The 18,977-nt window shown below is 35.2% G+C and overlaps 1 protein-coding gene across 1 annotated transcript; it reads right to left on the reverse strand.

Annotated features, from left to right (window-relative positions):
• Positions 1 to 15,408: 15,408 nt before the first annotated feature.
• On the reverse strand, positions 15,409 to 15,915 carry LOC133036103 (uncharacterized). Its single transcript, XM_061112589.1, has one exon. It carries the CDS (start codon positions 15,913 to 15,915, stop codon positions 15,409 to 15,411), a length of 507 nt encoding a protein of 168 aa, XP_060968572.1.
• Positions 15,916 to 18,977: the final 3,062 nt, after the last annotated feature.

An 18,977-nucleotide genomic window follows, 5' to 3' on the forward strand; every position in this document is an offset into this window, starting at 1 on the left:
CACGTAACTGTTATGGGTAGTGGTGTAGGTTGTATTGCTAAATCTGCAATCGTGGGAGGTGGAAATACAACTACTTCTATGCCAGGTGGCAGGGGTGAGAATTGTGGTAATGTTGGTATATTGGATCAAGTGGGTCGGACTGGGAATGTTAATTTTACTGAGCCCAATTTATTGGGCCAACTTATCAACAATTATACTACTAAGGTTAATAGGGCTGCCATTAGTGAATGTGATACGCAACAGGGGGGGTCGATCATTGAAGGGACTGCAGAGGGAACTGAGAGTGAAGCTAAGAAAAGGAAAAGTGGGGGGACGAATGGTGATACTGAAGAGGAGAAGGCTCAAAGGGCACTTCTTAAGGGTAAGCAAATTCTTAATGATCAGGGGGCAAGTTCTTTCTCTGGGGGAGTGGATATTATGTGTGGCTCGGGCGAGAAGGGGGGCAAGTCGAGCATTTCTGGGACTAGGAAAAAGGTGTCAATCAAGCATCGGGCAAGGACTCATGGCAAAGGAAGGGCAGTGGCTATTAGGGATAATGATGGTGGGATGGCTAAGGACTTGGTTGGCTTGGATACGATTGGAGTGGAGCAACAATTTGTCTTCGGGGCATAGGATATCAATGGAACAAAGAATGTAGTGACTAACACTGAGGTGAGTATTTCTGAGTTTAATGATTTCTCATCTCAAACTTTGAATGATGAAGCGGCGAGTCTTGCTCAGCAAGACCGCTGAGAGCAATGAAAATGATAAGTTGGAATGTTCAAGGAATTGGGAATCCTTGGACATTGCGTGCTCTTCAGTCCCACATTTGGGATCATGACCCGAGTATTATTTTTCTAGCGGAAAGTAAGTTGACGAGATTACAGGCTCAGAATTTATGTGTTACTTTGAATTTTGGGCAGAATTATTGGGCAGTGGATAGAGTTGGTTTAAGTGGGGGATTATTACTTTTATGGAAGGAGGAGTTGGGTGTGAGAGTGGATTCAAGTTCTCCTGGGCATTTATTAGTAAGGGTGGCGGGCAAAGATTTTTTTCCTTGGACTCTTACTTGTTTCTATGGGCACGCGGATGCTACGCAAAGGAAGTTCTCATGGGAACTATTAAGAAACATTAAGGAAGAAGTAGTTGGGCTGTGGCTGTGTGTAAGAGATTTTAATGAGGTTGTGAGTTTATCGGAGAAGGTGGGGGGTCGAATTAGAAGCGATGTGGCGATGGAGGACTTTAGAACGGTGATTGATGAATGTAGGTTGATTGATTTTTGTTCCTCTAAAACGGATCTTACATGGTGTAATGGACATGAGGTGAACCCGGTTATGGAGAGATTAGATAGGGGACTATGCAATGAGGAATGGTTGCGACTTTTTAATGGCGCTGATGTATTGGTGTTGGATTGGTGGGAATCGGATCATAGACCGTTGGTAGTAGATATGCCGATCGATTTGGATAGGGAACGGTGTGGTCAGGTTAAACGGAAAAGTCGCTTCCACTTTGAGGAAGCATGGTGTGAAGAGCCTGAATGTGAGGAAATAGTGGAGAGGGTGTGGAATAATGAGGGAGTGGTGAATTCTACGGGGGGATTTAGATTGAAGACGAGGAAGGTGGGGGCTGCCTTACATGGTTGGAATAAAAAGAAGAAGAAGGCACTTCAAGAAAAGACGAACAAGCTGAAAAAGGCACTCTCGGAATTGTCATCTCGACAGGACTCTAGTTCATCGGGGGAGTTGAAAACACTAGAGAAACAGTTAAATGTGGTGCTTGAGAAAGATGAGAAATATTGGAGACAAAGAAGTCGGGCATTATGGCTCAAATGGGGTGACTTGAATACGAAATATTTTCATAGGAAAGCCTCAGCCAGAAGGAAGAAAAATGAGATCAAAGGATTGATGGATAGCATGGGTATTTGGCAAACCAATATTGGTATGATTAGAAGGATAGTGGAGAACTTTTATGGTAGTCTTTTCTCGGCCTCTTCCCATCATTTGGATCAAGTAGAGGAGGTTTTAAGAAGAGTTACACCTAAAGTTACAAATGACATGAATGAGGAATTGATGCGTCCGTTTGTTGCTGAAGAAATAATACATGCTGTTAAGCACATGAATCCGGTTAAGGCTCCGGGAGTGGATGGGCTGCCTGCTCTATTTTATCAGAAATTTTGGGGTAAATTGCAAGCTGAAGTTATTGCGGTGTGCTTGAAGATGCTGAATGACGGGGCTGATATTGAGTGCTTGAATGAAACAATAATTGCTCTAATTCCCAAAGTGGAGAAACCGGTCCGAGTGGAAGAATTTCGCCCGATTAGCCTGTGTAATGTTATTTACAAGATAGTCTCGAAGTGTCTTGCTTGCCGGATGCGATCAACTATGAGTGTTGTCATTTCCGATACTCAAAGTGCCTTTGTACAAGAAAGATTAATTCATGATAATGCTATTATTGGGTATAAAGGGCTTCACTGCATGAGGAAGAATAGATTTCAGAATGGTACGAAGATGGCTTTAAAGTTAGACATGGCTAAAGCTTATGATCGGGTAGAATGGCATTTTCTGCGTTCAATGATGGTACGGTTGGGATATGAAAGTGCTTGGGTTGATAAGGTGATGAGATGTGTGACTTCGGTTAGCTTTTCCTTTCTGATTAATGGTGATGTTCAAGGGAGAGTTGTTCCGGAAAGGGGATTAAGGCAAGGAGATCCTCTTTCGCCATTTCTTTTTCTGTTTTGTGCGGAGGCCTTCTCGAATTTGATTCAACATGAGGAACAACAGGGTAGTTTGAGGGGGCTTCGGTTTGGGAGGTATGGTTTATCAGTTTCTCATCTATTTTTTGCTGACAATAGTTTGATTTTTATGGATGCTGATGTGAGAAGTTGTCAGCGGTTCAAGGAACTCCTAGAATTATATTCGGCTGCCTCTGATCAACTGGTAAATTTTCATAAGTCTGAGGTGTGCTTTGGGAGGAATGTGGATAGGGGGGTTCGCCAACAACTTTCCACTTTCTTGGGGGTCCGAGAGGTTGAACATCATGGTAAGTATTTGGGACTGCCATCTTTTGTTGGAAGAAATAAGAAGGAATTCCTGGATCAAATTAAGAATAAAGTGTGGGCAAAGATGAAAGGGTGGAAGAGTTCTATGTTCTCAATGGCGGGTAAAGAAGTCCTTATTAAAGCGGTGGTTCAAGCCATTCCAACGTATGCAATGTCTTGTTTTCGGTTGTCAAAGAAGACTATTGCAAGTATCCATCGCATGGCTGCAAGATTTTGGTGGGGTTCTTCGGATAAGGAGAAGAAAATACATTGGTGTAAGTGGGCACATTTGTGCAAACCGAAGGAGAAGGGGGGATTGGGCTTTCGGGATTTGGGGATGTTTAATCAAGCATTACTAGCTAAACAAGTGTGGCGATGCATTCGGTGCCCGGATAACTTGTGTAGTAGAGTACTTAAGGCATCATATTTTCCAACTAGAAGTATTCTGGAGGCTAAGAGTGGTGCACATGCATCCTTTGTGTGGCGGAGCTTAATGTGGGGAAAGAAGGTGATTGCTAATGGTTATAGGTGGAGAGTTGGGAATGGGGAAAAGGTTCGAGTACTTGAAGATCCTTGGCTTCCGCGACCGGTTACTTTCAAGATCTATGATAAGCGTCCTCTTCCGGGGAACTTGTATGTTGCAGACTTGAAGCGTGGGGATGGTTCTTGGGATGAAAATTTTGTTCGGTCAGTTTTTAGTGTGGTAGATGCGGAGCTCATTCTTTCTATGCCTAGCTCGGGATGGGATATAGATGATAAGGTCATGTGGCACTATAGCAAGAACGGCGAATATACAGTTAAAAGCGGCTATAAGATGGCGTCTTCTTTGGCTACTGAACAATATCAGTCAGATGATCAAAGTTATGTGGACTGGTGGAAAGCATTATGGCGCCTTAAAATTCTGCCAAAAATCAAACATTTTGTGTGGAAACTTGCATATAATTGGATCCCAACATGTGCTAATTTGGCAAAAAGGGGTGTGGCTTTGGATAATATTTGTCAACGTTGTACTGGACATGTGGTTGAAACGGCTGCTCATGCGTTGTGGGAATGCAAATGTAGCAAGGAGTTCTGGGTGGTGAGTGGGTTGAAGGATGAAATGAAACAAATAAAGGGAGAAGACGTGCTGTCCTATCTGATGAGGTTGGCTCGGCTGTGGGATAGAAGCAGGTTTGAGTTCTTTTTAGTAATTACCTGGAACGTTTGGAACGTTAGGAATCATGTTATTCATGGTGGGAAGTCACCCGGGGCTGGGGATATGGTGGATTGGTGTAGGAATTTTTTGACTGATTTTCAAGGAGAGGCGGCTGCTGGTGGGAGTCGGGTTCGACGGGAAAAGGCGAAATGGGGGGCACCTGATCTGGGTTCAGTGAAGCTGAACGTCGATGCTGGTGTTAAAAATGGAGGGGGAGTCTCGGGGCTGGGTTGTGTTGCCCGTGATCATGGGGGGAGGGTGCAATATGCTGCTGCTACAGTAATCACTAGAGAGATTACTCCCCTGCAATTAGAGTTGCAGGCTATTTTGTTGGGACTGCAGATTAGAATACAACGAAAATACCGTCGATTTAGCATAGAATCGGATTGTTTACAAGCCATTCAATTAATCCAAAAAAAGGAAGAAGGCTGTCACGATGTTGATTGTTTGCTAGATCAAATTCGATCTCTCTTGTTGTATGATTGTGTTGATGGTATCTCATTTGTATTTCGTGAGGCCAATAAAGTAGCGCATGTATTAGCCAATTATGCTTTGCTTAACAAAGTTAGTGCCATGTGGATTGGGGTTGATCCCTTGTGTGCACGTCAAGATATTTATCTTGACATGCCTAATCCTGTTTGATTTTGTGATTAATGAAGATTTCCCTTTCAAAAAAAAAAAAAAAATATATAAAAAGGGGTAAGTTTTAAAAATCATACTTAAATTAGCAATAAAAAAATTGTAAAATATATTTAATGATAATTGAGGAACAAAATATACTAATTTTTAAACATAATACATTTCTCTTTATTAGTCGTGAGTATATTTCAATATAACTTTATAGGAGACATTAGAACTCATTTTTATACAAATGAACTTCTAGTATTTAATGAATAAAAAAATAATACAATTACTTATAAAATTGTCAGTCAAACAAAAATAATTAAAACTTTAAAATTTAAGTATATCAAATATTGAAAAGAAAATTATTTTTAAAAATTGCAACCATCCTAAAATTTTTACTTAATAACTATGTATTGGCATAGCAACTTCATCCCGATGTTTTAAAATATTTTTACTTGTATTTGATTTATTAAGTCTAACTTGTCAAAAAAAAGTCTAACTTGTCAAAAAAAAAAAAAAAAAAAATTAGTACACATTGCTTTCATTAATTAATTAATAATTAATTTAAAATATGTAAACTATTATAGATACTTTTTAAAAAGTAATTATTATACTTCATTGTCAAAAAAAATAAAAAAAAATAATTATAGATATATAAATGCACGGAGAAAATAAAACATGGAGAAAATAAATATATAAATGCATGTTTAATATAGAATATTAATGAAGTATATATAACATTTACATGTAGATATATAATATTTTTAATAAAAATATTATAGATTCATTTATCCCAATATGATGCTACAACTTTAGAAATTTCTCATCACCTATTTTTTTTTTACCTTTCAATTTTTAATCTTCACCATAATCAATAAGCTGAATAAAAATCACACCTATAACCAAAAAACATCAAAAAAGAATTAACAAATAGAAATAAAACGAAAATTATAGGTGCCGTTTGGTAACACTTTTTTTAATCAGTTTTCTGTTTTTAAAATTGAAAAAGTGAAAATATTTTTAAAAAACATGTTCTATAAAACTGTTTTTACTTTTCAATTTTTTAATTGAAAATCAAAATTTTAAAAACAAAAAAAAATCACTTTCAATATTTTTTTAAACACTTTTTTTTTTTTTTTCTGAATCAATATCTTGGACTTCGATCATGACCCGGACCCAAATCCCCCCACGATCTTGGCGTTGAACCCGACCTCTTACTTGAACCCAAATCCGACCTCGAACCTAAACCCAACGTAAATAAAATTAAAAAATGAAAATGAACTTTACAGAACACACTTGTGTTTTCTGTTTTTAAAATTGAAAAACAAAAGTGGTTACAGAACGCATTTTTATTTTTTAAAAGCAAAATTTTTAAAAACAAAAATTTTACTTTTATTTTGTGATTAAAAAATTAGAAAACAAAAGTATTACCAAACAGCACCATAGTTTATAGCTAGATAGATTTAAAAAGGTGCAACAAATAAAATTTTGAATTGAGTACATAGATAAAAAAAAAATTAATTTTAATTTTGAGTAGACTATAAGCATTGCGAAACTGCATAAACTAATATTATTGTTGTAATTTCAATGATGAAGTAATTTGTATACTAAAAAATACATATTGTACATGATTATAATTCAATGGCATGAATATCATATATAATTCAATTTTTACTTTCAAAGGATTGCAAGCAAAAGTCCATTAGCATCTATAAAACATTGTAGAATTGCATCAATAAAAATGAAACAGGAGTACTTGCGGTGAGAAAACAATTGTGATAGAATATAAGGTAAATATTATTTTGTATCTTGTGTTTTACAAAAATTATTAATTAGATTATCTGTTTTATTAAATGACGAAATAGACCCTGTATTTTCTAAAATTGTATAAAATATAGGACCCTGAATTGATTTTTTTGTTAAAACAAAACTTAATAATAATTCGATCTAGAGATGTTATGACAAATCTAGTTACATTTTCTATATCTGTTCGTGTTAGAAATTTTCATAAGGTTGGTTATATTAAAAAATAAAATTGTTGAACATTGAGTTCAGGGTCCTATTTTTACCATTTTAGAAAATATAGGGTCTATTTTATCATTTAACAAAACAAATGATCAAATTAATAACTTTTACAAAACACAAGATCAAAATAGTATTTACCTTAGAATAAATAAGTGATAGTAAGAGTGAGTTGGAGAGCCGAGCATGTAGGCCAAAGGGAAGTTATTTATAAAAGCGATCAAATATAATGAAGAAGTTTTGTTGTGTGAAGGAGGAGACAATAAATAATTTGTTAGAATTTTGATCTCTCTCTTTTTCTTTAACAATCTCTAACAATCTCAATATCACCCACAATGCATAAACATCCGATAATATCTAAATATAACAATATTAATTATAATATAAAGATAAATAATTTAATTAAAAACTTTAAATATATATAAAAATTAATTGAATAAATACTTAAGATTATTGTATTATTATTAACAAATAAATCAATCGAATTTAGAGTTACGAATTGAAATCTATTAATTGAAAAGTTTACTATTTTTTATTCTTGTTTCTTCACTGAAGTTGTAGTCAAAAATAAAATTTTATGGTCAATTAAGAATGCTGTATACTCACTTGTAGTTGCAACAATCTTTAAGTTTTGTACACAAAATTCTCAATCAATAGATTCTTAAACATATAAATCATTTGATAGTATAACATGATTGACAAATAAAAAAACAGAGAAAATAATAATAAAAAAAATTATATGACAAAGAATATCATGCTTATCCATGATTGGAATATGAGTTGAAGGGGGATGTTAGTTGGTATTGGAGGAAAATCCGTCATCTGAGAAACCATTTCAGCAAGACTATGGCGGCTGCAGCAGTTAGGAAAGATAAATTTATTGCAGCTCGTTTGTATATGGGGAATTTAAAGCTGAATATAGACAGTTTTTATAAATCTGTCTGGTGCAATCTTTCGCTGCCCAAACACAGGTTCATATTATGGCAGGTGGTTCATGGGCACTTGCTCACTAGAGATAACTGTTGGAATTTATTCTACCAGGATCTTAGATCTACTCACAAGTATGTTATTTAACATCCTAAATATGAACTTTCTAAAACGATAATAAACACATATAAAGTTAAGAAAACTTTACATTGGTTGCAGCGGAATAATATGTCTCCTTCCACTATCCTTTCTGTCGCAGAGTATTATCAAGATCTGAGTCCGAATGTCCTTCTCTTTGATTTAGATCCTTCACGATCTTCCAAACTATGATTGAGGTACCACTTGCTGTGTGTGGGCACTACTCTTTCACTAGGGTATTTCGAAATTGGAAGAGGAAAAGAGAGAGAGAGGGGATCGACTATAGAGAGAAAATGAGTGGCTCTGTTTTCTGAAAGAGGCAGTTTCTTGAATTACTGAATAACTGCTTAACTGTTTAATTTGGTGTGAGCCATCACTTTCTATTTATAGGCAACTACTAGGTTTAGGTTAGTAATTAATTGACATTAAAATAAAGAAAATAATAATGGGAAAAAGCTATTCAAGTGGCCGACCATGGTGTTAATGGGCCTCACTTGGATTTTGCAGTTTTCACAATTTTTATTTTCATTTTCTCAAAAACGCTAATTTTCCAATTCTAACCATTCAAATGCCAAAACTAATTATTTAATAACTAAAATAGATTATTAAATAATATTGTCATTTAATATAATTATTAATTAGACATATAGAGTCTCTTAATTAATAAATAAACCTAGAATCTCTTTTCTTTACAATTTCACCCCTGCTTAGTGAAAATTCACAAACTAGACATAGTCTAAGTTTAGAATTACAATTGATTAAACATAAATCAATTATTGAGTCTTACAAGCAGTATAGTCTCAACTAGAATGGAGACCATGGATCTATATTACTGAGCTTCCATTAAGCCGAACCGAATTTACCAAGTAAATTCCCTAACTTATTAATTCCTTGTCGAATCCACTCTTAGAACTTGGAATTGCACTCTCAGACTTATATAGAGCGTTCTATATGTTCCACGATATAGATACGCTATCACATTTAACCATCGTTATAATCTTAATTTGATCAAAGATCCTCTATATAGATGATTTACACCGAGAAGGGATAAATTTATCGTTTCACCCCTCAGTGTATTTGGCCCCTTAAAATACTTAGCTACCTGGAAATGATGTTTTAGTGATCTAAGATATAGTCACTGAAACAAGAGTTCATCCATTTACTTCTATTTAGCTAAGCTCGAAGGGAATCATCACTTGACTTCTATACACCAGTAGAAGCTATAGATTCTATATTTATGTTCAGCGCTCCCACTCAGTCATACTATCATGTTCCCAAAATATACGTATCACCCTGACCCAAAAGTCGGCTTAACTAATAAATCAAAGAAAATGAATAGCACTCCTGAGATTGAGCCTAAGCATATCAGGATTTAGATTCTTTTAATCTAAGATCAACTAGTGATATTGACTTGGAAAGATACAATGTTAAGTTTATAATATCTTGACTAAGTTCAATATCGGTCCAGTCCAATGTATACTTCATACATTCGAAACTCGTATACTTTACCAATGTCCTGGAAAGAACATAACACTTACTCCAAGTGTAAGTATACTTCATCGCTGATTATCACATCAGTGTAAATCCAAAACACTGATGAAACAGGGACTTAGTCTTTTGAATCATATAATCACAATCACATTCCACTGTGCTGACAATACTATAATTGTGAATAAATATATGTTCTGGACTTAACTGATTTTGTGCATATATTAAATATATATATATTAAACCATAAGCATGTAAAATACATGTTAACATAAATCACTTTAAATCTCTTAAATTGATAACTAATCAGATTGTAATGGGTTTTATTTAGAGCACAAAACCCAACAATAACTTCTATAGATTTCACATTGTTTTAGACTCTAGTTACTGTCCTGTTTGTAGCATTGAAGAGGAGAGTCATCACCATCTTTTCTTCAACTGTTGTGTTTCTAGGGCGGTCTTGAAGCAGGTTTTTGACTGGTGTAGAGTAACAGCCTGGCCTTCGGATTACAGTAGGTGGCAGTGCTGGTTTGCTAGCAAAAAACCTGGTGTGATTATTTTGCTCTTTGCTGCCACAGTTTACATGCTTTGGAAAAATAGAAACTTTTGTGTGCATAATAGTAGTTGTTTCACTATCATGAAAATTGTAAATGATATTAAAGATATAGTAAAATACAAGTTGTATAATTTAAAGAATAGGAGGATTATTCAAGCTGAAGAAGGCATGTTTTTACGCCTAACTATGTAGCTGCTGTTGGAGGTTGTTGGGGTCGGTTGGTTGTGGCCATGGTGTAGCTTGTTTTGTCTTTGATTAATGAAATTTTCTCTTTAGTTAAAAAAAAAAGAATTATATGACACATAAATATAAAATTATTGATAAAAAAATCATATAGAAACTTACTAATTCTACAAACTTGATTAGAAAGAATATTCGAGAGAATTATAAAATTAAGGAAAGAATTAAAGGATAAAGAGAATTATAAAAATTAATAGGAATAATTTGAGATTTATAGACTAAATTTTTTTTAAATAAATAAATAAATTAGTTACACATGAAATATAAATGATACATTTTTCTTTAGAGTATGTGTTTGAAGCTTCTTCATGATTGTGAAATTCTTTTTGTCTCGACTACTATTTTTTTTAAGATCTAGTTTTTTTTTTTTTTTTTTTAAAAAAAGTATATATGCATAGAAAATTAATATTAAAAAAAAATAATAGATACCTAATGTATGCCTCATATTTTATTATTTTTAATTAAATATAAAATAGAATAGAAAGATAGTTCACGTAAAAAAAAATAGAATACATAAAAAGAAAATTTAAGAATTATATATTTTAAAAAAGAAAAAAAATCTAACTACATATATAATTTACGTAACCGCATATATTCTTTATTATAGATGTATGTTAAGCTTCATATTTATTATTTTTAATTCTATATATAATTTACGTAATTGCATATATTTTTTATTATGGATGTATGTTAAACTTCATGTTTATTATTATTTTTAATTAAATTTAAGATAGAATAGAAAGATAGTTCACGTAAAAAAAATAGAATACATAGAAAGAAAATAATTTAGCAATTAGATATTTTAAAAAAGAAAAAAAATCTAACTATATAAATTTGAATTAATATACTTACATTATCCTATAATTTTTTTCCTAAATGCAAAGTTATTAAAATTGGTCATATATGACCACTTTACTAATTTTTCTAAACTACTCCTCACATTTCAAACTATCAGCATCACCTCTCTCTTCCTCTCTCTCAGCCGAACCAAGAAAAAACCCCTATCTCAGCCGTTGTCGAAGCTCAACCCCGAGGAACGCTCCGTCGCAACCCACGGTGAACCCAGCTCCGTCGTCGAAGCTCAACCCCGAGGAATGCTCAACTCCGACCAACTCGCAACCCCGACCAACTCCGAAAATGTCGAAGGTATGTGGTTTTTTTTTTTTTGTTTTTTTTTTAGAAAGGGTGTAAAGATTTATTTTGTTTGGGATTGTTTGTGAAACATTATTGGTTAGATTTAAGAATTTTGTTGTGAAAATGGGATTCGGATCCGTGAAAATGGGATTCCATGGGACTGTTTGTGAGATTGGGCATTCGGATCTGGGGAAGAAGCTCGGTCCGATGGTCCAGCTCGGTTCGATGGTCGTGCATGGGTTCGATGGGTCCGTCCGATTGTCCGATGGGGTCCCTTGGCTCGGGTCCGATGGTCCGATTTATAGGGTCCAATTGTGTGATCTCCGAAGGGTCCGATTGGACTGATGGGTCCGATGGGTACCCTATCGGGCCAATCAGACCCATCGGACCCGAGCTTTTTTTTTTTTTTTCGTTTTTTTAAATATTAATGATTTAGTAATTGTTTTATGTATTATTTTATTTGTATTGATTTATTAAATATTATTTAATTAATAATTGTTTTATTATTAATAATTAATTATTGTATTTTTTTTATTATGAATTAATTATTGTAATATTTTTTATTGTTTTATTAATTATTGTTTTTTATTAATTATTAATTAATGTTTTAATATTAATTATTAATTATTGTATTAATTTGTATTGTTTTATTAATTATTATTTTTTTACTAATTATTAATTATTAATTATTAATTATTAATTTTTTATTATTTATTAATTATTAATTATTGTTTTATTATTAATTATTAATTTTTGTATTAATTTTTATTGTTTTATTAATTATTATTTTTTATTAATTATTTTTTATTATTTTTTATTATTTATTAATTATTATTTTATTATTAATGATTAATTGTTGTATTATTTTTTTATTGTTTTATTAATTATTAATTATTGTTATATTATTGTTTTATTTTTTATTGTTTTATTAATTATTGTTTTTTTTTATTAATTATTGTTTTATTATTAATTATTGTATTATTTTTTATTGTTTTAATATTTTTTAATTATTGTTTATTTTTTATTGTTTTATTAATTTTTAATTATTGTTTTATTAATTATTAATTATTGTTTTATCTTTTATAGTTTTATTAACTATGAATTATTGTTTTAGTATAAATTATTAATTATTTTTTTAAATTTTTATTGTTTTATTGATTATTGTTTAATTATTAATTATGAATTATTGTTTTATTGTTTTATTAATTATTAGTTATGGTTTTATTATTAATTATTAATTACTGTTTTTTTTTTCAGGGAAGTACACATCTAATAATTCCAGTGTCGGACCATTACACAGGCCGTGTCACATGGCGCAGGGGTAGTTACTACTACTCGAAGATTAAGGCTAAATTTGAAGAATTCAACCTATGGGACAGGGTGAGGGAATCTCCTTTCAAACAGTTTTTCGAGAGAGAGCCCATTCAATTTTTTGGAGCATTTTTTCATCAGTTGATGCTTCACAAGATAAAATCTGACAAGCCGGACGAGGTGCATTTCTATGTGGGAAGGAAGAGATATAGATTTGACAGGGTGGAGTTCGGCTTAGTCACTGGGTTAAACTTGTTGCCCGGCCCTACTGAGGAAGACATCAAAGAAAAAGGAAGTTCTGACCGGTTGATTATGGAATATTTCAACGGTAGTCCTTCGATCAGCTTCGGCCAACTGCGCAGAGTTTTTGAGAGCTGCATAGAAGCTGATGATGTCTACAAGTTGGGGATGGCCTTGTTTGTTATGGGCGTCCTCACTGGTAAGAAGGAGAAGACTGTCGTTCCTCCTTTTGTGATAAGAATGGTTGATAACCTTCCATTCTTCTACGAGTACCCCCGGGGAAAGATTTCTTACACCAAGCTGATGGAAACTTGTAACAAGGACTACTTGGATGTGAAGAATAAGATGTTGAAAAAGATTGAGAAGGGAGTCACTCAGAAGGAGGCAAAATACTCAGCCTACGGCTATACTGTAGCGTTGCAGTATTGGGCATACGAGGCCATCTTACAGCTGGGCAACGAGTATGCAGTGAGGAGGTCGCATCGCTTTTCGAGAATGGTCAAATGGGAAAGTAAGCCGAACACTACACTTGGGAAGGATGAAGTGACCAGATTATTTGCTAAAAATGTAAGTTTGTTACGCTTTATGTTGAATTCATGTTAAATTCCATATATTATATTAATATATTTGTTATATTTTTCAGTTGACAATGTACTCCATGTTATGTCCTCGGCCGAATGAGATTGAGTTTGTGAGTTACATAACCGGGGGTCAGCCTCCGTTATTTGTTGACTTGGAGGAACTTGTGTTGGGTGAGGATGGGCAACCAACACAGGATGCTTTGGGAAGCCAGGCCAAAAAGCTTGCCTCCACATTGGAAGAACGAGCGGAGGCAGCCCGAATATTTAAAGACTCTACACCACCTCCACCGTCTCCACCACGTGCACCGCCTGCAGTTCCAGATGGGTCTGGTGTTGACCCATCTCCAGCTTCAGTTCCTGATGGGTCTGGTATTGACCCATTTGCAGCTTCAGTTCTAGATGAGTGTGGTGTAGACCCACTTGCAGCATCACAGGATCCTCTTGTTCCCCCGTCAGCTTCTATTCGTAGCACCTCAGAGGCTCGCGATCCAGTATACCCTGCCAGTTGAAGACCATAATGACGCTCCTGCAAGATCCTGGAAGGCTGGCAGCAGATTCACAGCCACAACCACAGCCACAACCAGAAGAGGAGGCTGAGTCACCGGAAGATGACTTCATTCTCCCAAATGATTACAAATCGGATGATGATGACATGTTTTGTACACCTGAGAAGACGAATATCACCAGCATCGGGGATACTCAGGATTCTGAGGTGCAGGTGTTAGAGACAGCTCCAGAACTCATGGAGAACCGGAGGAAGAGAAGGCGGCCTAGGTGGTTCGCTGAGTACACTGAAATGAAGAAGAAGTCTAGGGCTACTTCAACACTCGTGAATGCGGACCGACTTAGAGTGGTTGATCGGAAGCTGCTCAGGAATTTTCACAGTTGGGTACTCGGCCACATTGGGAACAAGTACCCGAGAGAGTGCTTCATCGGTCGATACGATTCGTCTTGGTTCCTCGAACTACATACTCCGAGGATATGGCTTGGGAACGATGTAAGTTTTTAAGACTTTTTTACTTCTTTTGCTTTTAAAGACTTTATCTAACTCTTTTTATTTAATCTCTGACATATTTAATTTCCATGTTATAGCATTTGGATGCGGCATATTAGATTTGATTCGAGAGGATGAAGGTCAATTCTTGGCCAGTTGGAAGAATAAGGAGAGAATATATGTGGCCCTCTACTTCGATAGGGCGCAACATTGGGTGACGCTAAAGGTAGATCTGGATCATTGGTTGTTGAACATATTTGACTCGAGCCTCGGATCGATTTCCCCGAATGAATTCAAGAGTCACCTGGCAATGTGGGAAAAATTACTACCAACTTTGATGCTGCAGGCTGGCCTATTCGAGACTCATGACATGATCCTCGTGCCTCAACTTACCGCCTCAGAGAGCCAGGTCAGAAATTTCACTTCAAAAGTCATGGACCGGGGCGTTGTTCGACAGACAAAGACAAGGTGACTTAATTACAATTGATTTTTTTGTTATTTAACTTGAATTTAATTTGCATACTTTTATTTATTTACTTTTTATTGTCTCATACAGCGGTGACTGCGGGATGTATGTGATAGAGCACATCGAGCATAGTATGCTAGAGACTACGTTTGATAATGTGCACGATGACAATATGAAGAAATTTAGAGAGCGGTGGTGTGTAGATTTGTTTTACCAGAATTTAGCATGAACAAATGTGTTTTTTTTTTATTTGGTATTTATTAAGATAACAATGCAACTGATTTTTTTTATTGGTATGCTTATGTTTTTTTAAGAGTTCATACAAATTTTATGCCTTTTTTTCATGCAACAAATTATAATAATTATGTAAAAATAAAATATCACAAATTCTAATGTTTAAAATAGTCCAACATTAACTCAATAACAATACATAATAGTCCAACACATCACGATACAAATAAACTAAAATAACATTTTTAACCTCGGTAGTTGCAAATGCTTCTGTTGTGCCCCTTGGCACCGCACTTGCTACAATTACGTGATTTAATAATCCTTTCACCGTTACAAGCAGTTCGGTTGTTCTTAATTCTTCCAACCTTTTGCTTCTTGGGTCGCCCTACTGGTTGCTTCTCAACAGGCACTCCAACTGTCATGTTCTTGATGTCATCAGGCAATTCCCAATCATCCTTGTCACCAACTGGCATAATTGTTCCTTCATATGTCCTCCTCCAATATTCAGTCGTGTAATATGGCGAGCATAGTGTGTACGCGCTAATACTTCGCTCCTGAGATGCAGCACATGCATGAGGACAAGGAAACTTCATGCACTGGAACAAGCCGCAAGTGCAAGTATGTTGCTGCAAGTCCACTACGCCACCGGTCATAACTGTTCCTCCAGGGTGAACCTGCAACGTGTAAGGCCCGCATGAGTCAACGTTCAAATACCGACCTTTTTCAAAATGCAATGTCAAGTCCTCCTCCATTTTTGGTGCTAGGGGTTTCATCCACTTGTCAACTTTTTCTTTTCGTGAGCAAACCACTTTTGGACTTTGGACCTCAGGAATGCTACAGTAGCAGTGATCGGGAAGCCTCTTGCATCCTTAGTTGTGTTGTTGAAGCTCTTAGCCCAGTTTCTCGTCATTACATTATAACGTACCTCTGGAAAGTACGACCGGACCCATTTTTCAAATCCAGTTTCCTCAAGATATTGTGCAACCGCAGGATTCATGGCCCGAATGTTCTCAAATTCTCTGTGAAACTCTGATCTTGAATACGTGTAGGCACACGTGTAAATGTAATTCGTGAAGACGTCAGTCTTGAACTTATGGTTGACGTTCATAATAATGTGGTGGTAGCATGCACCGTGGTGTGCATCAGGGAACACGACATCCAAAGCACGAACAATGCTTTGATGCCTATCCGAAACAAAAGCTAAGTTCTCAACATCACCAATCGTTTCTTTCAATTTTCTCATAAAATAGGTCCAGGAATTGTGGTTTTCACTGTCAACTATAGCAAAAGCTATCGGAAAGATATAACTCCCTGCATCCAAAGCCACTGCACACAACATTTGCCCACTATACCTAGTCTTCAAGAAAGACCCATCAACGCATACAACAGGTCGACAAAACCTAAACCCCCGAATAGAAGGACCCAGAGAGAAGAAACAATACTTGAAGCGACCATCTTCTACCACAAAATCCGTGATGGTACCTGGATTTCGCAGCTGTAGCATGTGCAAGTAACTAGGTAATTTCGAGTACGAATCTTCAGGTGTACCCCGAGCTAGGTGTAGTGCCTTCTCTCTGCACCTCCATGCCTTTTCATAACTCATTTGGATCCCGTAATCCTTGTGCATACTTTTTCTTATATCAGAGGCCAAGTGATCCGAGCCGTCAGTTGCGAACTTATCCTTAATTAGATGGGCAACTATTAAAGGTGATGCTTGACGGTTATCTTTTCCTCGAAGATCAAGGGAACATGTATGTACATTATGAAATGTACTCACCTCAAACATGTTAGAAAGTACGTTCTTCTTCGCTCTTAATCTCCACCCACAATCTGTATCCTTACATGTGACGTACCAAATATCAGTACCGGACTTCCGAACGTAGTAGTCAAACCCTTTCTTCATTGCATACAGGCCAACAACCATCTTTAAATGCTCTTTGTCTCTAAAAAACTTTCTCACATGTAACTCCCCGCCTGGTGTGCCACCCGTAGATATATAATGACTGTGATCCTCGATGTCTTCTCTTGTATACATTTTCTCCTTGAATTTACCGTAACTTGTCGAAGAAGAAAATGGATCGCTCCATCCAGTCACATTGGTCCCTCGAGCATCAGTAGGACCACTAATATCATTGGTCTCTCTACCATTATTAGGACCTGTACTGTCAGTAGTTGCTCTAGCATGACTGGTCCCTCCGTAACTTGTCGAAGAAGAAAATGGATCGCTCCATCCAGTCACATTGGTCCCTCGAGCATCAGTAGGACCACTAATATCATTGGTCTCTCTACCATTATTAGGACCTGTACTGTCAGTAGTTCCTCTAGCATGACTGGTTTCGCCTGGACGACTACTACTAGTACCAGGTGTTTGGCAATTTTCTCTACGGGACATTCTTTTCCGTGTCGGTGGCCTCGGTGGTATTTGGTACGATAGTGGAGTCAAGTTCAAAGGTGCAGCAGTAGGGGCCCCTGTACCTTGGTCGTCTCCTACGCCATCATCGCCCTCAACATAACATTTAGGGTCTGGACCATCAAAAAAACCATCAATGAACGACATTTGTGCTACAATATCAGCACTCGGCATCATAGTGTTTAATTCAGGTAATATATCCGCAACCAACACCTCTGGATTTGTTTCTGGAACAAAACTCCCAACCTCGCTACGATTATCTTTAATAGAACTTGGTGCGGGACTAGGATCGACGCAAACATTCTTCTTTAACAAAGTCACAAACAAAGGAGTAAATTCATCTGGCTTCTTCGAAAGTGTAGATAAAAAGTACCTTGCATGCTTATCATTTCCAATAACTTCAGGGCGATACTCATAGCCTTTCCTGTACTTGTAATGTACTTCCAATTTCAAGTCATACTCCACTTTGTCAACATCCAGTTCTTCGTACAAAACATCAACCAAACCTGAGTAGCTTAGGTTTGGATCAATGTCAAATGTCAAATTGTCGCCCCGTTTATAAACCCAATCTCTACCATCAAGCTCCCAAACACCATTATACATAACACACACATTAACAGTTGAACTTGTCACATACATTTAAAAAAACACAGTTATAATTTACAACAAAAATCTCACCGAAAAAAAATCTTAATTAATAATTTATAATAAACCAATAATTATTAATTGATAATAAAATAATAATTAATAATTATTACTAAAACCATAAAAAATAAAACAAAAATTAATAAAACAAAATTTATTAATAATAATTAATAATTAATAATGATTAATAATTAATAATAATATTTCATAATTAATAATAATAATTCATAATTAATAATTAATCATAAAACAATTATTAATAAAAAAAATAATTAAACAAAAATTAATAAAATATTTTTGATAAAACAAATAAAAAAATTAACAATTAATAAAACAATAATTTATTAAATTCATAACTCAATAATAAATAAAATAATTCTTAAAATATTAACTAAAATAAACATTAATTAGTCACACAAATATTAATAAATCAATACAAAATAAATTAATCATAAAATAATAAATAATAAATAATAATAAACAAAAAATAAAAAAAAATAAAAAAAACCGTCGGGTCCGATAGGGTTCGATTGGTCCGACCATCAGACCCACATGGGGGACCGTCGAACCCATGTACAAAAAAATTAAAAAAAAAATTAAAAATATCCATATGGTCCGATGGGGGTCCGACCATCGGACCCACTTGGGGACCATCGTGTTGGAAATTATTTTACCAGGATCTTAGATCTACTCACAAGTATGTTGATTAACACCCTAAATATGAACTTTCTAAAACGATGAAATAAACACATATAAAGT

The sequence above is a fragment of the Cannabis sativa genome, chromosome 3, assembly GCF_029168945.1.
Source record: "Cannabis sativa cultivar Pink pepper isolate KNU-18-1 chromosome 3, ASM2916894v1, whole genome shotgun sequence".
In the NCBI taxonomy this organism is placed as follows: Eukaryota; Viridiplantae; Streptophyta; class Magnoliopsida; order Rosales; family Cannabaceae; genus Cannabis; species Cannabis sativa.

What these genes read in the sequence shown, in the direction of transcription:
- LOC133036103 (XM_061112589.1), bottom strand. Translation starts at nt 15,915, where the DNA reads ATGGAGGAGGACTTGACATTGCATTTTGAAAAAGGTCGGTATTTGAAC.